Consider the following 24,743-nt stretch of genomic DNA (forward strand, 5'->3'; position numbering starts at 1 on the left):
CGCTAATTGTATATCTAATTTGGGCACTTAAGTTCCGAATGATAATTGGCGTGATTTTTTTCCAATTCCATGTATATAAACACTTTCATATGGAACAATCTGTATTATTTGGACTTCGCATTTAATGTTTGCGAACCCATTTAGTTGTTCATTTTTTATTTAAAAAAAAAATATTTTTTTTTTATTATTTTCGCAGAATAAATACACAACGGTAAATGGCTTCGAATAATACAACAGAGCAGAGCGCATTTATGTTTCGTGACGGATATGACATACCGGTTTATGGACTGGCCAATGGGAAGTTTTATTACGTGCACATTCCGGCAATAGTTTGTATAGCAGTTAGCCTTTCGTGTGCATTGGCAGCTATAACTCTCTCGTTCCGCCGTAAGAGCTACAGGACGTTCTTCAGCAAATGGTCCAAGAGCGAACGATTGGTCGTGTATTTGTCAACATTCGACGCCCTGTTCAGCGTCTCCCATTTGCCTGACCATCTGCAAATTGTAATCACCAAGGACCATGTCCGACCAAGGGAGCTTTGTACGATATATGGCTTCATGTTGGTCGTGTTCTTTGCCGCACAGATGCTGATCGTAAACGTTGTGGCGATAGATGCGTTCGTGATGATGTACTTCAACAAGAAGATATACTTCGGCAAGTATGACAGTGGACTGTTGGTCTTGACCTTCGGTGTGCCGTTCGTCGGCGCTGTTGTTGCAGCTGTTTACGGGCAGTTTGGACCAATGGGCAGCGCGTAAGTTCATTTTGATTTTGAAAAATATTGGAATTAAATATAATTTTGATTCTCTGAGAAATAATTGAAGGAACACGGTATATATTGAATATTTCATTTAATGGCAACGATAATGAAATGCAGTCCCCGAAATGTAGTACAGAAAGTGTGTTTTACATGTATTCATGTATATAAAACACCAGTGTTTGAGTGTTTTCAATATATAAATGATAAAACATTCAAACGCTGTATTTTCTTTTAATAAATTCTACATTTTACGATACGCTTTCATCAGTAAATATAAAATTATCATAGAAAAGACGTTACTGTTTAATGACGGCATGTCGTTAGCGACAAAGCAAGTGACGTTGGTAGGAACACAAATATGATATAAACACGTACATATGAACATAAAAGTACTATGGATCACAAGTGATGCAAATTAAAAGTTAACATTGTATAATAGTAATACAATAATAATATTAATAATAATAATAATAATAATAATAATAATAATAATAATAATAATAATAATAATAAGCAAACACATTAAATTATGACTTTTTATATCATTTATAAATGAAATGAACACAGAGGAAGAAAGTTTATCCAATGAAATATAACACACAATAAATTTTTGAAATAGGCCAGCATGACCCACGATAAAATTCATAGAATAAAATGGCTTACGTCTACAAATAGCGAACATGTAACATACAAACAAGAATATTTGTTATAAAGTAATAGCAACTGTATCAATAGAGATTGATACACATAACATAAAAAATAAATGAGTTAAGCTATAAACAGGTATATTTGTATCAGCGAATTAACAGCAGTAACTTTAGTATTTGATGAACATATAATAAATTACTTATGCACTAAATCAATGCACTGAATAACAAAACGTAGTTAAAGTTATAAACCACTTGCAAAAATTCTCCAATAGTGCATAATTTAGTAATGATATTTGATAGATTGTGCCTTAACTATTCTGTCAACATAATACAATAACAGAGCCGTGCACTAAATGTAGTTTTATTTTTAAAAAATACTACGAATGCGCTATCTTATTAGAATTACATACGTGACTCACCTCAATAACTTTGTCCTATTCCCTTACCACTAAAAAGCGAAAACAGAAAATTAAAAAGGTTTATAGGGTAAAGCTTAGTATTGTTTAGGGTTCAAATTTAAATGCATTGCTTTATATTTAAGTTTTTTTTTCAGATGAATGCACACACATTTTCTACTCACTAGATATCTATACATGAACATAAGTTTTCCCTATTTCAAATGCATTATATATTTATAAGCTAATTATTAAGATGTTTTCATTTTCAGACTTATACATATTTATTTGAAAAAAATATAGAAATAAGCACATAAGTCAAAAGTTTAAACATAAACCCCGTTTAATGGCACAGAGCCAATGCAAAAAGACATAGAACACACAAACAAACAATCACCAACCAGAAACATGAAATAACAAATAACTCCACAAACATCACAGTGCATATATTCTATATAAAAAAACTACGTGTGTTTATCCAGGATTGTTAGGTACCGCCTTGGAACGATCATGTCGAGTTTTTGTGTATGGAAATTTAGAAGTGTAAATCGATGTGAATGTGAACATTTTAATGACATTTTACGGCATGTCTCAAATAGAATGAATTCAATCATGTGTAATACGTATTGTTTCATTATTTCAAATATACGTACGGACCACAGATGATTCATTTTTCAATAAAACACATTTTTGCAGGTGTTTCTACGACGCTGTCAAAGGCAATGTCGCAAACCTGTCTTTTACGACCATCCCACTACCAATCGTCATGACGGTGAACATCACACTGTACATCTTAACTTGGTTCAAGATCAGAAATCAAGTGAACAACTTGAAGAACACCTTAGGGCCACTTACCAGAACGACGAACGCACCTTGCAAAGCTGCCAGAAACATGTCCATGTTTGTATTGACTGCGTTCGTGCAATGGTGGAGTGTGGCTGTCTTTGGCGTCTGGGCTTTGGTTGTCAACAACCCGGCTCAAATTCCGGAAATTCTTCACGACATTGGGGTCATATTTACTAATCTTGGAGGCATCATGAATCTGATCATTTATCTCAAACTCAAAAGGACAGATCTTCAACGACAGACAAACGAGTTGAGGGCAGCAAGCAGCAACACGACAATCAAGACTTTGTCCACCGGAAGCAACCAAAGCAAAGATTCCCTATCCGATGTTCCCAGGACATAGATAACTTGTCTTGTGTCCAACGGATGAAAGTCATCTGAAAGAGCGATAAGGGCTGATTGTTCTGAACTTTGTTTAAGTTAACGACGTGATTAACGACATCGTTATCAGTTTTCAGAGGTGAACTTTATATAATGGGCTTTCATATTTAAATAAAAACCAGTACAGATGAAACATTGGTTTCAAATCGAATTAGAAATACTGCAGATTACTGGTGTACCAATCAAACTTCCAGAGCAGGAACGATTTGAAAGTTAACAACTTTGACGTTTAAAACTTCAATAAAAGTTATGAACAAATGGCTCAATGTTACACATATTAAGTTTTTGTCTGAGACAAATCCGAACAAGCGAACAAAATAAAAATAAAATAAAATAAAACTACAAAATTGAGGTTCAAAAGGGGGCGGGCGAACAATTCTTCTGTGCATCTATGATTTAATTTTACCTTTTTAGTGTTATGCAATGTAAATTTAATTTATATAACTTTTTAAATTTTCCGAAAGTTGTAAGAGCGTCGTTTTATGAAACTTTGCATACCAACCATTTTTTACTTTTAAGATAGTATGTGAATACTAGGAGCGGTATCTAAAAAAAATCTTATTTTTTTCTCTTTGCAGTGTCTTACAAATATGCGCGCATAATTCCATAACTGGAACAGTTTTGTGTGATCTTAATTTCTTAATTGAGGAGCAGACACAATAGTTTACTATCACCTCAAGAATGTTATAAGATGTATAAAAGTTGTACAGTTATTACGTCGTGTTATTATACTTGTATTGTTACTGAATTTGCTGGTAAAGTTGTAAAGTTTATTTCGACCTGTTATTGCTACTAAAGTTATAGGTATTGCGACGTGTAATTATACACGAGTTATTCCTAAGATTGCTGGTAAAGTTGTACAGTTATTTCAACGTGTTATTATACACAAACTGTAACTAAACTTGCGGCTATTGTGATGATTTATTTTACAAGAATTGTTTACTGAAATTACTCGTACGAATGCTTAAAATACTGTTTAGTATGTATAATTATTGTTATGCGATAACGAAAGTTAAAATAATATTTTTGCCAAAGAGATGTGATTGATGTAGTAACGAAATGTTGTGGACATCATATTTATTTAGATACAAGGTATATTTGTTGATTTGAAGAAAATTATTCGTTCTTGTTTGACCCATCTAGACTTCAAAGAAGTCATAAATTATACTTGTTGTTAAAAAACTGTAATCCATTGTTATGTTGTGTTTGAGTTAAATAAATATTGTTATTATGACTGTTATTGTCCTAAAACACCTGTAACATATTGTTGCACTCAAATGTATTACCAAATTTGAAAATGCATGTATTATATTGAACTGTCTTCATCGCATTATACATACTTTTGCACAAAGACAAAAGTTGAAAGTAAAGATAAATATAATAATTAAAACATCAACATCAAACACATCAACTTTACGAGAAGTTGCGTTTATTCATGTCAATTCAATTCATTAAATAGATGGATCTACATATGTTAAAATCACATAGATAATCATGTATAAAATGCATTGCTGAATGGAACTTTCGTATGTCAGTGGGAAACCATACATACAGAGCGCCATGTCCATAGATACGTGTTGCCCTAGGCAGGTGCTGAAAACACTTAACTAAACTCGAGTATCCGCCATTGAAATATTGGTCCATACTTCAGCGCCGTAATGTTGAAAACGACGTTTTCTTATCGATAGATGCAAGAGTTAGAGGATTCACGTCTCCTCTCCAGCATTTTCTTCGACACTTAGAAAAGAGAAGAGAGTATAATCATAGTCCATGGCCATTGTCCGTGGACTTCGCACAGCAATAAACGGTAATGGCTGCCATAACATAATGCCTTTTCCGTCTAAGTCAAGGCCGATGTAAACAATAAAATGATAGACATACCTCGTCTTGTGGCCATAATTAAATGAAAATAAATATAAAACATTTCTATCTTCAAATGTCAGAACTATTTAAAAAGCTTTTTTGATATTTACAAATTTAAAATCATTATGGGCATATCCATGATAACCACAAATCAGCACATACCTATGCACGAATAATTTTCACTACGCACTGAAGCGAAAAAAACACATTTTTACTATATTTGTTTAATTGAGATGGGAGCAAAAGCATATACCTTGTTTGTGTTAGAAAGGTTCATTCCAACCCTCGCGCATGGTGTTCTGCGAAAACTCAGTAAACCTTGTTGTACACGTGCGGCCATGGAATTTTACTTATGGATTGTATTAAACGAACGGCCATTGTAGATGATTTTTCTCCCACCTCAGTTAGAGGAAATACATGTAGAACTGTAATTTAATATTGTTTGTACATATGGGTATTTTTTTCATCTTTGCCCGCTGGCAAGATAAGAATTTCCAGCATGGCCCGATATTTGGATCTACCTGTACATATTTGGGTGGGAGAACCGTACCACCCGCATGATCATATATTTGGATCTACTTTTTTGGGATGGGAAATGAGGATCGCCGCGTATTCAAGCCAAGCATAAATGGTCTAATGTATGTTAAATAACGAAGTTATCGAACCCATGGATTTCTGATACGCGTTTTGCTGTGGATTTGTTAAATTATTTTCGTGTTGTTGTTTTTTACTATAAATTTTAGGATAAATTCTAACCTTTTCTTCAAAATTGCATCAACGCTTTTATTGTTTTATTTCCAACCGTTATAGATAATATCATTTTCTTTTGGAAATTCTAATAAATGAGTACAGGTATTTAAAACGACAACAAATATATTGTATCTCCAGGGCCGCCATTACCCACATCCTAAATTTGTCCAAGTGAACGTTTCATGTCAATATACTATAAAAAACGAAAAGAAACTTTAAGGGAACTCCTAAACAAAATCTACACTACGACAAAACAAGTGTAGGGTTGAAAGAAACGGAAGGTTGATCGGGTAAATAGAAACGAACATTTTCAACGCCGTAGTCGATATGTTCGTTAAGGGGCTAGGATCCCCAGACCCTCTTACTGCGTATTTTGGCTAATCTTTTCGGTTTCCGGGCAATTGGGGACACGCCAAAAGTTGCGGCCCCAAAGTGTGACCCCTCTACCATTAAAACATGGATGCAGCCAAGAGGATATTCTCGTTGCTACAAACATCTACCAAGTGAAAATGATTTGTTTTAACGTCTGCTGTACTGATCAAAGAAAACATAACTATTTGAAATAAACCTACTAACTAATACGCAACTCCATTATGGTACAACTTTACGGCTCCTTCGAGTTCATTTCTATGTGGAAACGATTATTCAAAATCCAGTGAGACTTACAAACGTTTCAACATCCATTTAGAAAAAGATCACATAAAAATAACAGAGAGTAGAAACATGATCATGTGTATTAATGTCCACTCCTTATTGTCATTCATGATTGTTTTTAAGGAATGGACCCACGCAAAACGTCACGACGTTTCGTAATTCAAAATCGGAACACCTTGGCCATTTTCCATCGAAAACAACATGGGATGTTATACCAGTGCATTTGTTGAAGTAGTTCCTAAAGTTAATAATAAAAATAATATTTAAAAAAATAAATAATTGAGTGTAGTGTTTTAACGTGTAATTTGTATAACTAAGTTAAAATTGATTCCCGGTGAAGTGTATTATTGCATCGGTTAAACTGCTAAATTGAAATTACTACGGATCTTCTTGCAGCGTAGTTAAATGTTAAGATTTCTTACATTTTAAATTGCCTTTCTACAGCCGAGGTTGTTTTCGTTGGAAAATGGGTGTGTTCCGATTGCGTAATTCAATATCGCCAGTTGACAACATGTTTCCTATAGGCTACCCGAAAAAATCAGGCCAAGCTCCTCGAAAAAAACGCATCACAATATCTTATTTTATTTAGCTTAATTAGGTAGTGCAAATATATTTTAAAACATAAAAAATAGTTCATCGTGGTTGACTTAAATATAAATAGTTTTAATGTCATAATTATTTACACAATTAAAACAAATTCATATTGATGAAACAGTGTGTGTATACATGGTGATAAATTGCGTCATAAATGCTTCGTCGGTATGCAATATTTTGCCTCGAATGAATTAAGACTGTCAACAAACATAACATTATTATCTTTCATCTTTGTTTTTAGTCATCATTCGTAGCAAAATGTTGCCTTCCGTTGGCATAAGGGATAGCAAAACATATTGCAAAATCTAGAAAATAAAGAAACATGGTATATTTAACTAATGAAGTATTTCATATTGACTTGACATATAGGATTCCATTCTCTTACACTAGAGCGAATGATGCTATGTATACAACATAGATTTTTCATTGTTGAACCTCTAATGAATGAGAATGATAACAAATAATTCAGGAAAATAGAAAACAATATAGGGAAACAATTTTCCTTTAACGAACACTTTCTCCACTACTAAATTTTTTAGATAAGACATGATGTACTTTTGTAACGTGCGAGCCAAACATACAAACACCAAATAGCCGAGCTTTCTGGCGTAATGACACAAAACACCAACAGATGCCTTCAGGGAAAAGCATGCTCGACCCTTTTATGGGTCCACAGGTCTTTATATACACTAACTTATCTATTCTCACATAGCCCAGGCTTTGCTAATTTGCATATTACCAACCAAGTTCACATCCGGTATGAACGTACTTCCGTTTTATACGGAATATTATTATGAACGCACCTCGGCCGCTGTAGACCTCTGCCGCCTACAGGGGACCGTTACACTTCAACCATCAGGAAAGCAGAGCTTTAAAGATTGTTGAAGTTCCAACTTACTATGCCTCACAGGACAGCTGAGCTTTCTAGCAAGTGCATAGAAGTGGAGATTATGAACGCACATCCGTCGCATACAGCGGACCGTTACACCTTAATACACCATTTTGCTTTAGTATGTACATTATCGATAAAGTAAGATTTAACCCAAAACACTACCATCAATGGCATGAATTAAAAAATCTCTCCAAAATGCGGTTCTATTGATCCAATCGAACGCTTTTCTATAGTCAATATATTGCATTCTCGAACACCAGAGCGACGATGCTTTGCATTAGATTAATGAGAATGCAATACTATTACTTTTATGAAAATATACCTGTTCTTCTACCTTTAGACACCTTTCTTCGAAAAACTTTCTGGTAGTTTATACTGAGGTAAAATATTTCCTACACAACTTAAAAGTGTTATGCCGCTATAATAGGCTAGGTCAGTCGGCAAGAACAGTGAAACAGGAATATTCCATCAATTTGTCTGAGTATGTTTGACACTATGGGTCCTGCTTAATACACACCACATATTTCGCAAGGTTTGGCCGCCTCGAATGAGGTAGGTGTGTTTTATCCTATACATTAGGAAGTGTATTATATATTTATTATGTGCCATAAATTTAATGGTATGAGATAATAAACGATGTTTGACTTTGACTTTGTGTTCCAACTGCTAGACACTTACCGATAAAATAGTTAAGGTGTTGTCGTTGCAGTAAAAATACTTTTTTGCCATGAAATCGAATAATTTCATATTTGCATTTTGTTATTGTTTGACAAATTCCCTTTGAAATTTGTCAAACCTCTTTTGCTCAACCTTTTTGAAGGGGGAATTTCAATAATGAAAATCATCGCCTACCAATTTAAAGGCTGCAGTTTTCACTGAGTCAATGATTGAACAAAATGGCTATTGTACAGGAAAAATGTCCATGCTAACGAAGCGCTGAACAGCACTAAATCGAATAATGCGCCCGTTTGCTATGCTGTACGTTATTACTTAATTAAAATCCAGAATCAAGATTATCCAATCAAAATTGAGTGTATCGCTTTGTTGAAACATGGCTGACGGCAAAGCGGAAATTTCAGATGTCAACAATATTAATGTCCCTCACGTTGTAATTATACAGGTAATGACGAAAATAAGGTCATGTTATTAATATTTTTTATCATTTTTTATAATTTATGTTGGTTAAAGGTTTGTCAATCAATACAATTAAGGTACAAAAACATGAACTTAATTATCAATAAATATATGATATTTGCTTTTGTAAATTTGGAACCCATAAACACTTCTGAAGTTGAAGATTCAGAATATGTCTGTCTTGGGCTCTCCATCTATCGAAGCAACTTGTGGTTTCTTTATGCACCAGTCAGATTTAACCCCGACCCCCCCCCCCCCCCCCCCCCCCCCCCCCCCCGTGTCCAGGGGTATACCGGGTGAATGCAGTGGTTTTGACTTCAAGCCAAAAATAGCAGTAAATGTAAATGTGCCTTACTTAGGGTCCCTGGGGTGCTGGGCATTTGGCGGGGATTCTACCAGCAGTTTGTACCCGCAGGGTGGGAATTTTACCCGGGCTTGGCTGTACGGAAAGTCGAAATCCCCGCTATTCTCCGGACCTGGGGGCTGTGGTTACAATTCACTGGTGCATTAGCGTTGCCTTTTAGTATTCCTACTATAAGAGTGGGACATGACTTACCTTTTAAAGTTCCCTTTCCACCTTTTATCAGGATACTATTAAAACTATAGTTTTTTTTATTACAATTCTGTTATATGACAGGTAAATTAACTAGCAGTTTACATGGTGGACCTCATGTAATGTTTCTTTTATGTCAAACCCTTTGTGTTGCATATAATTTTCGCAGAAAACAAAGTTGAGTGTAATACTAGGAGATATCGATGTAATTTATACCCTAGCTTCTTTTAGATAGACCTGGTTCTTTAGCATGCATTGTGTAAAACTATTTGTTGTTTATCTTCTTCCAGCCAAATCCTTATTTTTATTATTGTGTATATTATTGCTCTATAATGTTCTCGGAAAATAAAATATGTTTAAACCAAAGCTTTAACGTCTTCCACATGACTTAACTGGGGATTAAAACCAAGACCTGTCACCCTAACTGGATATGGATCAGAGAAGTCTGCCCTCACACATTGGGCTGGCCTAAATTTGACAAACTGGAAATGTTTTACTAAGTTTGTTGGGAGGGAATGTTCTTGGTATGGCAATTTTGGTCCAGGTTGACAATCCCCATACGTTTGTCAAGATCCAATTCGCTATTCAGTCATTGCTTTTGCAATAAGACTTAACAATGAATAAGCCGGAGTTCCAACCCTTGAGCTTGGCATGAAATGTTTGCACATTAAGCACTATCTTGCCCTTCATATCAATGCCAGAATCTGATATGCCTTGAGAGGGTGAGTTTGTTAAAGTAGATCCCGGTTTCTGCATTCCAATGAAGACATCAAAATAGTAAACAAAAACAGATATGATTTTATGCAGATCAATGAGATGATCATATGAACTAATTCTTAAATGTGTTTACTTTTGAACAGCTTTCATGGCCATAAAGCTGATTAGATAAAATAAATGATAACTTGGAATAAAAAATATTTCAAACTTTGTAAAATTTGAATGCTATGTTTTTTCGAAACCATTAGTTTATAATAATTTATTTAAGCTAATTGTTACATACCGGTACAAACAAGCTGATAGCTTAAAGAATTACTCTCAAGCCAGTTTTCTGGGTAAAAAGCAGTACTGGTGTTCAGTTTACTGTTTAAGACTTGAGAGGCAATGAGAAAGTACCCATAGTGCGGATTGAATTCACAACCTCTTGGGTGAGAATCTGACAACTATACCACAAGGCCACACTGACCAATATTTAAAGTCAACTGAGATTTTACCATCCGTAATTGAAACCACTGAAATGTCCTTATTAAATTCAATTATCTACTTCCAGGCTTTGGTTAGAGGAAACCTTGTAAGATGGCGACTGGAGAAACTTCGTAGAGCATATGAGCAGGTGTTTTCTGAGATAGAGAGACATGATAGTCATCATGTGGAGTGGAAACATGACAGTCCTTGTTTTCCAAAGGTATTATAATTGTATTAAAGTCATTGACAGTAAGCAAAGATATTATAAAAGAAATCCTGTATACATGTGATAATGTAGTGTCAGATTTGATATTTCCCCCATACAATTAACATTTTTATCATTTCAATCAGTTATAATATTATATTTAAAATTAAATTACTAAATGTATTAAAATTAAAATTTAATATAATGTTATATTTAAAATTAAATTACTAAATGTATTCAAATTGAAATGTTATCATAAGAATAAAGGTTCAACATTATTATTTGGAAATTCTTCTAACTACAGCCTTTTGTATTTCATATCTGGCTATTCTTCCAACTAAAGCCTTTCCAATTTCAATTATTTTAAAAACCATTAGTTTTATGTTGTAGTTTTAATATCGAAACAGCTTAGAAAATTTGGCAAGTTTTATTATAAAACAATGCTTCTGTTTAATTGAATAACTGTTAACATGGAAAATGGATTGATAAATTATTGGAAATATTTTCTGAATGCCTTCATTAAATTTTGTACAAGTGACTATCTAAATATCTAATTTAAACATTTCTATACCAGCAATATGTGGCTTTATTTTACAGATTGAAAAGGGGACACCAACTCAGAGGGCATTCCATAAGAATATCAACAATGACAAGCAGAAAAAGGTATTTATGATTTTAAATTATTTATATATAGAGAGATAATTTTAGATATATGTATACATTATACATTTAATCTTTACTTTCTCCTGTAGGTGATAAGGCGTTCTATTTTAACATAAAAGTGTTTTAAATAGCTAACGTCTATTAATTATATGATACATATGATAAACAGGGATGTGATTTGTTTGCGGAATTCCGCGGATCTGATCTTCCCCCATCCCCCCCCCCACCCCCCCACCCCCACCCCCACCCCAACAATTTTTTTTTTACCCGAAAAACATTATTTAGTTGCTTTCAGTTTTAAAGTTGATATTCAAGTTTGCTTCAAATTTAAAGTCAGGAGAGCCCTCACAAGAGCTTTTAAAAAGTTATTTTTTCTTCTACAGCAGTGCGCTTTTGACCCCAAGAGTGCCCCATAAACCCATGGCCGAAAATGTTTCAGCCCTCCAGCTGCCAGGTCAATTACATCCCTGATAAAGTAGTAAGGTGACTGACCGTTGAACCTCATTGGCTCGAAATCGACCAGTGAAAGTACCTTTAGCCTTGGGAAATTCAAGCGAAGTGGAAATGATTACCTTCAGTTGAAAGAAATCGACCCTTAACATCCAGTATGAGCCAATGAGGAAATCGAGCCAAATGATTTTGAGTCAATACTGAATAGGGTTTGTCTGTATGTTCTTTTAAGAATACTTGCTACAACGTTTTAAAGTTCTTATTTTTGTTTCAGGCAGTAAAAGCAGCAGACCGGAACAGAAAGGACTTTGGCACATCAACTGCAGAGCAGCATTCTGTAGAAGTTCAGACCAGCTTTATAGATCTGACCTCTCAAACAGTGTCAAAATTGTCTGAATCAAGTGGACCCTGTGTGAAAACTGAGACTTGGGAAAATATTCTGGATGATCTACCAACAAAGGATCATTCAGCAACTGAAATTATTGATCTTACAGATGGAACAGACAATGTGATATCTGGCCATGAAAGGGGTAGAAACAGGCAGGGTACAAGTGATGAAACTGCTGAGTTTAAACTGGATTTGAATTTATCCAGAGAAAGTGATGTCAGTCCAAGAAGTGAACATGCAAGTCATGGCTCTAAGGGAGATAGCATTTCAATGAATGCTCGACCGTCAGTAGAAAAGATGTATACTGGTGATACTAGGATATTGAAAGCAAATGATAGGAAACATGTCAATAAAGGTCATTCCTTTGAAGGAGGAAATGCGGGTACACAGGAGCCAGTGAATGAAGTTATTGACCTAAGTGATGATTATGATGATGAAGTAATTATCAGAAAGCCTGACAGAAAAGTTAATTGTATGGACAATGAAAAACAATATTCTGACAGAAGTGATGGGTCGAAGACTTCTCGAAAAAGTTATCTAAACTCCGGCAGGGATGAAAAATATTATAAGCACAAAGAAGTGGATGATATTGAGCAAATTGAATTGCAGAGCCAGGGGTCAGGCAGATCTGATAAGTCAAGTTCAAGGACACATAGGTCAGAGAAAAGGTCAGCAAGAGACAATGAATTTGAAGGCAGAGTTCAAAGGTCAGATAGATCGGAAAGGTCAAGTTCAAGGTCAGAAAGGTCAGAAAAATATTCCTCCAAGGAAAATGACCATGACATTCATGGTCATAGGTCAGATAGTTCAGAAAGGTCACAGCAGTCGGACAAAATGTTAAACAAAGACAATGCCACTGAAAGGGCCAATCGCTCTGAAAGGTCAAATTCAAGATCACAAAGGTCAGAAAGGTATTCATCCAAAGAAAATGACCATGAAAATCAAGGTCATAGGTCAGATAGATCTGAAAGGTCACAGAAGTCAGAGAAAAGGTCAATTAGGATTGAAAAGCCGGACAGATCACCTAGGGCAGAGGATGTCATGGTATGGTCTTGTGGTAATTTTTATAATTTTAGTTTCATGTAATCATAAACTTTCTCATACTCTCGCTATAAACATCATTAAACATAACTTTTGTATATAACATGCATATATATCATTGATGATTTCTATAAATGGTACACTACAGACAGTTAAGAGTAATATTCACTTACAAAATCAAATTACTTTAACAATAGTCTTTCATTATTAGCCCCCAGTTGATGCTTTCAAGAATGACTCAATTGATTTGTAAATTCCAAAAATTAATACCAAATTAATTACCAAAGAATAAACCAAAAATCTTAAAAAGCGCTCATCCCACATCATGACATGTTTCACTTCAGAGTCCAAGAATGTCCTCCCAGAGTCCTGTAAGTCATATGTCACGGTCAGGTAGACTGGACCACATTTCCACCGCAGCTAGCAGAAGGGAGAAACCAGTCCAGAGTGTTATTGATAGTACCAGTCTGACGAATGTCACTTCAGTCTGGGATAGTTATAATTCCATACCTGGTAAATATACAAAGACTTGTGAGTTTTTATTAGCTTCTGAAATCCAGGTGTGAATTTGGATTTTCAGATGCTTTTTTTACTTCAGAACACTGGTTTTATCAAAATTAAGCAGATGTATTTTCACAGCCTTGTTGTCAAAGTCCAAAAACATAATCCTTGGCCTTGACTAAAGACGTTAAATAAATGCTACAAAGACTATGAGCTTCTTATTGTTCTGGTATATATATATATATATATATGGTAGTTTATTTAAGGAAGAAAACAAAGATAATCCACTCAGGGTTCAACTTTTAAAACAATATTCAGGGGCATAGCTAGACTAATTTTGATGTGCAGGCATCAAATTGTTGGGTTTCCTTGTTCGCCTGATTTCTTTGAAAACATTGTCTGGCTAATGGAACATTTTGATGTTTATTTAATTAAAGGGAAAACTAACATAAAAATTTAGGTCTAATTTGGTGGTAGTTTTTGTTCTTTCTTTATAGGAAAAATGATGTGTAGGCCCTGGAATTAGCTTAGTGGAGGCTATGCCACTGCTATTATTGACTGTCAGTTATCACTGGATTTCGATAACCTGGTATTATTTGATTGTTGGAAAAATAACTTTTCTTTCTTCAGATATGCCTGATGTTCCTCTGTCACTTCCGGATGACAAGGAGGAGTTACAGCAGATGAGGAAGAACATTGCCATGGAGCTGTTATGGGTGCAGCAGGCAATAGACAGCAGGAAAAATGTGCGTATCAGGGACACAGGCTTCGTTTTAACTTCTTATTTTAATTTATAGATATTGTCGTTGCCTCTTACATGCCATATTTCTGAGAGGCTTCACAGGGGATTTTGTTCCGAATTCCAGGGGATTTTGATATTACACCAGGGGATTTTTATGTGATGAAAATTTGCGTATCTGCTTTTATAATATAAGAATAAATACAGAAATACACTCAAATTACAATAATTTTTGGACTTAGTCATCATGGTCCTTCATGGAATTTCACACTCATAATATTATTGATGCTTTCCATTGTCAACCTTAAGCAAGTTTTGAAAAAAATAAGAAATAAAAATTTAAATTCCAGGGGATATGAATCCCCCAGTGGGGAACCAGGGGATGGGTCGAAATTCTGGGGGATTTTTTCCCCCGTTGGGGGATATGGCATGTATGTTGCCTTTGTGTCGTTGCCTGTAAAGACATCTGTTTGAGAAACCTTTTACCTGTAAATAAAATACTATTCAGCAAGTATGAAATGATTCCCATGTCAATGGTGCTTGCAAATGCTTGTCTTCGTCAGGCAATTATACAAAAATCCATAACCACCCACACATTCCAATATATTTACCCCTCAACTTCCATTCCTTGAATGAACTGCCATTCGGCAATTGCGTTCATCAGTCGATGAATGCAACATCTTTGGATATGTTCCGATCGCAATTCATCGCATAACAATATACAAATGTACATGAAAATTATTGATATTGTTATTGTTTGTATTGTGTCAGCAAGTCCAGTAAATCAACATTTTAGAAAGTGTTATCGTATTTCAAACGTATTGTTGCCAAAAGTGTTTCATTTTTAGGTTTAAAAGTGATTTCAAGTCAGGGATTTTTCTATAGTACCCACGGGTCTGACTATCAGACCCATTCCCAAAGCAAAATATAAGATATTTTTCCCAATCTTCAGAAAAAATTCCAATCAAAAATAATAGAAAAAAAATGTTTGTTTTTATTAATTTTTTAGAAAGTCTTTTTAGCGGTACTGGTTCATTTTCAACATCCTAATAAATGATGTGATGTAAAGTTTTTTCGATAATTTAATCGGAAATCATTGATTTTCATCACATTAAGAGATCAGTATGAAATATTATCTGTCATTATTTATTGCAATAGATATTTACAACCCAAGAATTGATATTTTTGGGGTCTTTTAAAGAGAAAATAAACTAATATTAAATAATTTCCTAATTCGCAGGAGACTAGACAGCTTTTTCTTTTAGCTGTAAAATTTTCCAATTTCGGCATTTTTACGACGCAAAATTTCCCAAAATGTCAAATGGGCAAAAAAAGCCCTGCAAGTGGTTGATCTTTTCCCGCGTTATTGTGACGTCATTTTAAAAAATGTTTCCGGTTACAGTCGGGTCGTTCTATTTATAGAATGGGTATGAAAGGATTACTAAAAGGTTGAATGAAATAATGAACTATGGGGTGTAAATATAAGGAATGAATTGAGGGGTTGATGTCATTATCGGGATATGAAGGCAATTAGGCTGGTCAAAGTACGCATGGACTCCACTCACTTAGACCAGCCCAATTGCGTTCATACCCCGATAATGACGTCAACCCCCCAATTTATTCCTTAAATAATGTCACAGGTAAACACAATAATCATTTTTGGCAGGAATTAATTTCTGAAGAAAAATGTTTATTTAGTAACATGTGCTTTATTAGATTGTGAACTGCTGTCGCCGTCTTATATACACACTCCTGTTGTTTATATTTTCAGTATCTGAAGCTGAAGGGCAGCATGTGAAGGTAGACAACCAATGCATGATGCTCTTGCCATATGCAGATATTGACTGTGTTACTCCAGCTATTCAAAACTCAGTGCAGTGTAACCTCCCTTGGCTGGTATCTCACAATGATCACCAAAATCATGTGACAATGTTCCAAATCTTGGGATATATTTACCATTTTGATATTAACCATTTAATATTCAAAAGCTTTCTTTAAAACTATTCTGAAATTAGATAAAACAAAATCAGTTTCTTAAAAAGTGGGTAGCTGATAGCTTTTCTTACTACTCAAGATCTTCTTTGCTCATCAAGGGAGATCACTGGTATTAAGTTACGGCTTGTCAAGATGATACTGATTTGAAAATTCTTAACGGATTAACAATGAAAAGAAAATTGCACTTTCACCTTGATTCAGCAGTCCTTTTGTTTATTTTGAGGACAGAGATTATCTGATTTGAGTGTAATGAAAATTACGATAATTGCAGTCAACATTATTGTAGTCTTCCTTTTTTCTTATTGTCAAACATTTATTTTCAAGGTCAGGTCAAGTCTGTACAAAGAGTATCGCATACAAAAGGCATGACTCTGACATTGTGTTAAACCAGGTCATCTATTGATCATGTTATCATGAAATGTAACTGTTAGGGTAGCTGTTTGAAAAAATCATTGAATCAATCTTAATAAATTTGATTATGTAGTTATATATTTAGAAACATGCCTATAAGCCCTAAGGCTGATTTCAAAAACATGCTATTGATCTGTGATACTTTATTTGTCTCTTTTATCTGTGATTTTGCAAGATAGTTATTACAATTATTACTATATATGAAATATGTATTTAATATTAAAATTACAAACTATATTGACAACTTTTTTGTTTGAATGAATTTTTGAAACAATTTTATTTTAAAACACTTTGATCGGAAATAAGAAGGTTTTGGATGTATGCTGGCAATAAAGCTAACTTTATCAATTCAAGAGAAAGTTCAACTTGTAGAATTTCAGAATACATTTTTGATAAATGTTGGGAGAAACACGAGTTGAGTGGGAAACAATGTCTTCAGCTGCAGTGAAGTCTTGTACCTGTTTAGAAAGAGAATACATTTTTGATAAATGTTGGGAGAAACACGAGTTGAGTGGGAAACAATGTCTTCAGCTGCAGTGAAGTCTTGTACCTGTTAAGAAAGACATCTGATACATACATGTGCTTTAGCTATCTTTGTTTTTTTGTGATGTTGTGTGTTTTTCGTTAATTGTCGGTTAGAACCATTGTGTCGCAGAAGCAAAATAACTTTTTAGAAGCCCTTGGCTGTCTTGGCTTCTAATTTAAAGCAAACTACTCCAAATACCAACAACTATTTGCAAGATGGCACCAATGAAGAGGTCGTATCTGAACTAGAACAACACGAATATGATCTATAAAATAATGTCTGATCATTGCATCCAGACGGGTGGTTTATCTGTAACATAAGTGGCACAAACAACATTCAGTGATTTTTTTGGAATTATTTTCACTGCCTGTGGCTTGCAATTTAGGAAAAAAGTCAACTGGAAAAATACAAATTCAGGCCACAATTGCTAATATAAAGACAAATATACATGTTTTCACTTTTTTAGGCATATATTATGCTGTGAAAGGGCTAGTCTTGTCAAGACTGCTTATTTTTCAAGAAATGCATTGCTTTTTAATGCATTAATGTAGTCTTCATTTATCAAATTGGGAAAAAATTATGAATCTTGGGGGGAAATTGACTATTTTCTGCAAGGAAAACAGTCTCCAAAAGGCAGTAAATTCCACCAAAAATAATCACTGCCTTTAAACAGGGTCTGCGTTTAGCATTTGGCCACTCGGCTTGTCCCTGTAGTTTTCATTGTATTGTTATCTATAATTAGCTACAGCAGGCATCTTCATTTCGCTGCAGATGCACATTCTGTTGTACTTAAATTATGCTCCGCGAAACATGCTTTCAATTGAACAAACAGCCATCTCTAAAACATCTGGTCATTGGGTTAGATTTGTGGTCTAACAATAAACTGAGGCACAAATATTTTTATACAAGATTCAGTGCAATCTGAGTGTTAAGTTAGCAGTTTTGTCATGTGAAACTTTTACACCATTGCTGGTGGCCTTTTTCTTCTTCAAAATCTCTTCTCTCTTGTGAAAAATATATTTTTGTCAAGTACTGTTGACTATTATCCATACAAATTATTTTGCCATGACCTTCCTTAAATAGGGTTAATTGACTAAATTTAGTGGCATAAGCCACAGGTAAACCAAAAGATACCGTTTTTTTCCAAAAATGACTGCTGGATTTCTTGATTTGGGTTGAACTTTCTGTGATTTATCAAACAATATACATGTATGTTCATGTCAATATGCTAGAGATGTGCCAACCCTACAAGAATAACTCGGTCATAAGTAAGAAATTAAAAAATACATTAATCTTTTCTGTGTGATGATGAATTTAAGCTTTAACAGCTGGGCTCCTTCATAATGACTTGTACTCGTAGAGTTTACAAGTTGGTAGTCTGACAGACTCTTGTGCAAAACTTGTTGGTGTCTAACACTGCAAAGGGCCATAACTGTGAAAATTACCTGAGCAGAACATGCCAATGCTATTGGTTGGTAGTTATCATTCCTGTGTAGTTACATCATCAACGTAGATAGACTTTGTTACATCCATCTCTTACCATACAACCATCTATTACCATTTAAAAATAAAGGGAAGTCATAATAACAAATTAGCAAGCGAGTTTAAATTTATACCAGAATGCATCGTTTCAAGACTTAACAAAAAAGGCAAATCCCAAAATACAATGTCAGTTCACTGGGAAGGGGTTGCATGTTGCCATTCGGAGCTCCTCGGCCATTTTTATCGAAAACAACCTCTGATGTATGCCTGTACATCAGTTAAAATAGTTTGTACTTTTTTTAATTATATCATAAATTAAATGTAGTGTTTTAGAGTTGTATTTATTTGTCTAAGTTTAAATTGATTGCAAGTAAAGTGTATTATTGCAAACTTGATTAAGATTCCCATGAGTTAAGTCATAAAATTTAACTGTTAAATATAATTACTATGCGATCTACTTGCAACTTGGACTTAACATACCACTTTTTGAGTATGTAAACAGTCCAAATACATCCCAGGTTGTTTTCGATAAAAAAGGCCGAAGAGTTCCAAATGGCATGTTGCAAACCAGTGTGCCCCCATAAAGTTGACAACATGTATAAATCAGAAATTAATATATCTAGGGTCAAGGAGTTTTGCCAGATATGGTCTTGTTGTCCTTGTGCAGGAATTTTTTTAAGTCTTGTCTCATGAATATTATTAAATGAACATGCCAAAGCTAAGAATGACCCTTTATATTACGTGCCGAAAGTTATAGACCAAAAATATTTCAGGATAAATTATTGGTAAAAAAACAAACACGGAGTAAAAAGTACTATTTTATTTGTATACAAATATTTTCAACAAACAAAAACATTTAATCTCATATATAAATGTGCATAAATAAATAAAAACTTGCCATGAAAATTACAACCCAGTGTGTCATCACAACTTAAGCACTTAGTTTTACAAGTAAATAAATAAAACAAAAAACATTCAACTGAATCACATTCCTTAGGGCACGATCTTCGAAAGAGAGACAAATAAGGACTTGTCAGGACTTTTTTCAGCTGAAATTTGGCCATTTCCCAATTGAAAAAAAAAATAAAATATTTTTATCCAATTTATACACAGTCCAGCCCCCCCCCCCCATAAAATATAAAATAATTATAATTGTTTTGTTTATGTTTGTTTTAATTCATGGAGTTGTGATGAGTGCTAGTGTTATAATCGTTGTTGGTTTCAAATTGTCAATCCTATATGAATTTTAATTTTGAAATGAGTTTTTAAAGTGTTTACATGAACACATACAATTTTCCCAATTTCAAGCATTTACGCCTTGAAATATCTTGAGAATGTAAAGCAAGGTCTTCTTCCAAATTTTGCTGAAAAAGCCCTGAAGGTCATACAAAAATTGATGCCATCTTAAGTTTCATCTGCCTGGTAGGCTTGGGGTCTTTGAACCAAGTGGATTTTTTCCTTGACCTGTTTATGATTTGGTAGTTTCATTAAACTGTCTGGAAGAAAGATCTTTTTACATTTCATTTTCAAACCAGTTATTAATCAAAGAATCAACTTGGTACGACCTGTCAAAAATATTGCTTGTGACTTAGACAACTTGCACATCTTAACAAGACAAAAAGTTAACTGCATGAAATATTTGTCACGATTTGTATTTTTTTATTTTCAAAAATGAATTTTTATGTTATACAGTCATGCAAAAAACAACATATGCAATATGAATAGTTTTATTTGATTTAAATTTTTATGTCTATCACCTAAAATAAGCATCACAACTACATTTGACTACACTTGATTTGGCAAAATTTACAAAGTAGCAAGTAACAACCATATAAAATAATAAACTTAACTAGATTTTAAAAGTATTGCTGTAAAGTTTATATATACTGAGTTTTATCTTAATCTATATCTCTTACAAAGGTCAACAAGAGATTTCACTGTCCAGAACCATCTCTCTAACATTTTTGTCATTACTATTCTGACTAGAAACATCCATCCCCTCAGCACCTTGATTTGACTGCGAACCTCCCTGCTCCATTGGAGCTTGACCAGTTTGTTCGGGCATTTGTGAACTAAAAGCCTTCAACTCAAGCTGGTCCAGATATGACTGAATTTCTTTCACAGCTGCGCGTCTTGCTTGCCGAATGTTCAGATCTTGCCCACTCTCTACTCCGTCAAGCTTAAGCAAACTTCGAGTCAGCATTTCTTCAAGAAATTTGTATTCTTTATCCTTTGTACCACTGAATGAGTTCACTCTCTCCTGGTACTGTTGGCACTCTGTAAGTATACTATGAATGATCTCAAGAGGAGTCTTTGGTTTCTGTTTTTCAGGTTCAGCAGTTTTGCTTGACTGCTGTCCATTTTTTGTTTCTGTGGGTCTACTGGGAGTTCCTGCTCTGGAATCAGTCTGATCTTCTGCTTTGGTTGCTCTACTTTCAGCTTTGGGAGCAGGGCTCTCTTCCCTGCTTCTGCTCTCATGTGATTTTTTATTCCCTGCTCTTGGAAGTGTCTCGGCAGTTGCAAAGGCCTTCGGTTGTGGAGAAGCTGGCATAGCTTCTGGTTGTGTCCTTGGCTGTCTTGGCCAGGTGGGATAGCCCTGCTGAGGGGGAAAATCACCTTGTGGAGTCTGTTGGGGATAACCCTGTCCTTGGGTGGATTGTGGAGATTGTTGTGTGTAGCCTGGTGCTTGTTGTTGGTAGTTTGGAGCTTGAGTCTGCTGTGGGTAACTCTGTCCTTGTGCAAGGTTTTGAGATTGCTGTGTGTGACTCGGAACATGCGTATGCGGTGGATAGTTTGAAGCCTGGGATTGCGGAGGGTAACCTGGAGCTTGGGCTTGCTGTGGATATCCCTGGCCCTGGGTGGGTTGTGGAGACTGCCTTGCCTGTTCACGCATGATGGGTATATTGTACATCACCTCCTCTCTGTGTTCTGGTGGGGCACACTGCGAAAACGTCGGCTGTGGCATTGGTGGTCCCTGCTGCTGTAAGATAGGAAACAATCGTAAGCACATGCGAAAACAACTATCTTTAAACTTTAATTTATGGATAACGATAACAAAAGTGTATGGTGAAATGTAAGGCAGATATTCATCGCCTATGAAACCAAAATTGTTTAAAAATCCTATTATTAACAAGTCAAAGACCTACAAGAACATAAAACAAGAAAAGAACATGTGAATGGTGCGGTTGTCGAGTTTTAATAAAAGCCCCGCAATGATCAAAAGTAATCATATGCTTGCCCTCAGACTTCTCAAAAACTGAATAGTTTTAAGAGTAACCTACCTGTTGAGGTGCGTGTTGTTGCGGAGGATTTCCTTGGGGTTGGCTTTGAGGAGGATACCCCTGTGTTTGTTGCGGTGGGTAAGGTGATTGCTGATTGTGTTCTGAATGTGGAGCACCCGGGTAATCTGGTCGTGGATCAAAACGGTTTCCGCCAGACGAAAAATGCTGAATAGGAATTTCTCTTACAGCTTCCCTATGATTTCTTGGCAAGGTTTGGAATTTGGGCGGAGTTTGACTCAATGGAGGTGTGCTAACTCGAGGTGGAGTTGACACACGTGGTGGGGTTCTGCTCTGCTGCCAGCCTGATAGGCCCCCAGAAGGCCTTGAGGACTCGTGCTGAACAGGTATCTCCATAACACGTTGTCCTCTTTGAAAAGGGCTTCCCATGTGATTGTGTTGCGGAAGTTGTTGGCCCTGTAAATACAAAAAAAACTACAGTCAACTACAAGTGGATACAATAACACAATCCAGCTAGCCATGTCGGAAAATAACTCGAGCTATAATAATTATTTTTATCACATACTCCCTACTATTAACTCCTCAAAACTCATCCTGAACAGATCATTATTTGCAAATTATAATGAAGTTTAGCCTAACTGTCATCTCAATATACATGATCATTTACATCTATCAAAACTATATGTTGTATTGCTCTACTAGAGCAATACAGCATATATATAGTTTTGATACATGTAAATGGCTCTAGAAAATTCTCAATGAAAATATGTCAAATCAACGCCGTTTTCCACATTGTAAGGAAATAATTGAAAGACATGTCATTACGGTGTTTCCATCATTATTGTTAATCCACCCTATTAACAATTGATAATCCATGAAATAACTTACGAAATTACTAACTGTCAAAAGTAACTTTCTCCACCCACCTTGCTAAATGCAGAGTTCGTTCGTGGATCGTCCCACGTCGTCGTGTGTGTATTGTGGTCAACGAAATATGGCCACCCTGATCTTTGATCGAAAATCATTTCCCAACCTGGAGGCAATATACCTTGATTCTGATTTGGACTTCCTGTAAAATTGTTAAACATTTGACGACTGGCCATCGTTGCCTGTATTTATTTTCCAAAGGTGTTACTAAAAATAGTCATATATCGGACGCCACCTAGCGGCCGAACATTCAAGAAGTTTCCAGTGCATACACTGCTAACGCCAAGCCAGCAGCCAATAGCTAGCAGCCAATAAGTGTTTGCGTTGACTTACGGAAATAGATACGACGAAATAGAGAAAATTGCCAAATACATTAAGTCAGCAGCCAATAAGGAATTTAATCATAACCGTAATAAATTTTGCACTGAAAATTCTTGAAATGCACCAGATTGTAGAAGTAAAAGGAAACATAAAACACATTTATTGGTGAACGCTGAATAAGAATTGGACGTAATTCAGTTTAATGCAATAAATAAAATGATGAAAGAATATCGATTAAAGAAGACAACAAGTCTGGTTTGATATCAATAACATCGATCGCTGTATAAATGTATTTGTAACCACTAAACGAGGACTGGACATACTGTATGATGCAATAAATGTAATATTAAATGAATATTAATGAAAAATTAAATAAACATACAATCATGATCAATCTCTGTTTTGACGTACAGGCCACCACAGCCTAACCAATTGAAACCAAACATCACGGAACTTGGGTGGCTGTTACGACCAGAAGGAGGCGATGTGACGCCCCAAGACCGGGTACTGGCATGTAGGGGACATCCAGGGCTATCACCTAGCACCGCCCAATAACTTCCATCTTGGGGTGAGCTTGACCAAAATTGACCCCCAACGTCCAGGACCCCCTATTTGGGTAAAACAAGCACATGGACCTACTTTGGGTGGCTGTTACGACCAGAAGGAGGCGATGTGACGCCCCAAGACCGGGTACTGGCATGTAGGGGACATCCAGGGCTATCACCTAGCACCGCCCAATAACTTCCATCTTGGGGTGAGCTTGACCAAAATTGACCCCCAACGTCCAGGACCCCCTATTTGGGTAAAACAAGCACATGGACCTACTTTGGGTGGCTGTTACGACCAGAAGGAGGCGATGTGACGCCCCAAGACCGGGTACTGGCATGTAGGGGACATCCAGGGCTATCACCTAGCACCGCCCAATAACTTCCATCTTGGGGTGAGCTTGACCAAAATTGACCCCCAACGTCCAGGACCCCCTATTTGGGATTTATTGGGCGGTGCTAGGTGATAGTCCTGGATGTCCCCTACATGCCAGTACCCGGTCTTAGGGCGTCACATCGCCTCCTTCTGGTCGTTCTAGCAACCCAAAGTAGGTCAGTGTGCTTGTTTTACCCAAATAGGGGGTCCTGGACGTTGGGGGTCGATTTTGGTCAAGCTCACCCCAAGATGGAAGTTATTGAGCGGTGCTAGGTGATAG

At 35.7% G+C, this 24,743-nt stretch overlaps 3 protein-coding genes across 4 annotated transcripts; 2 read left to right on the top strand and 1 right to left on the bottom strand.

The window, feature by feature from the left end:
- Positions 1-215: 215 nt before the first annotated feature.
- Positions 216-2,994, top strand: LOC128204831 (uncharacterized). The gene is made up of 2 exons (XM_052906239.1): positions 216-754; positions 2,502-2,994. Exons 1-2 carry the CDS (start codon positions 216-218, stop codon positions 2,992-2,994), a joined length of 1,032 nt encoding a protein of 343 aa, XP_052762199.1.
- A 5,806-nt stretch (positions 2,995-8,800) lies between these two features.
- LOC128206347 (protein starmaker-like) lies at positions 8,801-17,207 on the top strand. The gene is made up of 7 exons (XM_052908738.1): positions 8,801-8,905; positions 10,740-10,874; positions 11,457-11,522; positions 12,247-13,404; positions 13,746-13,914; positions 14,533-14,648; positions 16,413-17,207. The coding sequence occupies exons 1-7, from the start codon at positions 8,837-8,839 to the stop codon at positions 16,437-16,439; spliced, it is 1,740 nt and encodes a 579-aa protein (XP_052764698.1). The 5' UTR covers positions 8,801-8,836; the 3' UTR covers positions 16,440-17,207.
- Positions 17,208-19,860: 2,653 nt separating this feature from the next.
- LOC128206662 (basic salivary proline-rich protein 1-like) lies at positions 19,861-23,421 on the bottom strand. 2 transcript variants are annotated; one of them, XM_052909267.1, is made up of 3 exons: positions 23,221-23,421; positions 22,337-22,750; positions 19,861-22,032 (listed from the first exon to the last, which is right to left on the bottom strand). In XM_052909267.1, the coding sequence occupies exons 1-3, from the start codon at positions 23,395-23,397 to the stop codon at positions 20,977-20,979; spliced, it is 1,647 nt and encodes a 548-aa protein (XP_052765227.1). In that variant the 5' UTR covers positions 23,398-23,421; the 3' UTR covers positions 19,861-20,976. The 2 variants fall into 2 exon arrangements, with proteins under 2 accessions (XP_052765227.1, XP_052765226.1); XM_052909266.1 differs by having other exon boundaries at positions 19,861-22,035; positions 23,221-23,420.
- Between the last annotated feature and the right edge of the window lie 1,322 nt (positions 23,422-24,743).

The sequence above is a fragment of the Mya arenaria genome, chromosome 10 (assembly GCF_026914265.1).
Source record: "Mya arenaria isolate MELC-2E11 chromosome 10, ASM2691426v1".
Taxonomy (NCBI): domain Eukaryota; kingdom Metazoa; phylum Mollusca; class Bivalvia; order Myida; family Myidae; genus Mya; species Mya arenaria.

Bases quoted from the DNA above. Each gene is read 5' to 3' on its own strand.
- LOC128206662 (XM_052909266.1), bottom strand. From the start codon at position 23,397: ATGGCCAGTCGTCAAATGTTTAACAATTTTACAGGAAGTCCAAATCAG. The intron at 22,751-23,220 runs GTGGGTGGAGAA...TTGTATTTACAG, and splicing joins CGAACTCTGCATTTAGCAAG to GGCCAACAACTTCCGCAACA. The intron at 22,036-22,336 runs GTAGGTTACTCT...CCTATCTTACAG, and splicing joins AACAACACGCACCTCAACAG to CAGCAGGGACCACCAATGCC.
- LOC128204831 (XM_052906239.1), top strand. From the start codon at position 216: ATGGCTTCGAATAATACAACAGAGCAGAGCGCATTTATGTTTCGTGAC. The intron at 755-2,501 runs GTAAGTTCATTT...ACATTTTTGCAG, and splicing joins TTTGGACCAATGGGCAGCGC to GTGTTTCTACGACGCTGTCA.
- LOC128206347 (XM_052908738.1), top strand. From the start codon at position 8,837: ATGGCTGACGGCAAAGCGGAAATTTCAGATGTCAACAATATTAATGTC. The intron at 10,875-11,456 runs GTATTATAATTG...TTTATTTTACAG, and splicing joins ACAGTCCTTGTTTTCCAAAG to ATTGAAAAGGGGACACCAAC. The intron at 14,649-16,412 runs GTGCGTATCAGG...TTATATTTTCAG, and splicing joins CAATAGACAGCAGGAAAAAT to TATCTGAAGCTGAAGGGCAG.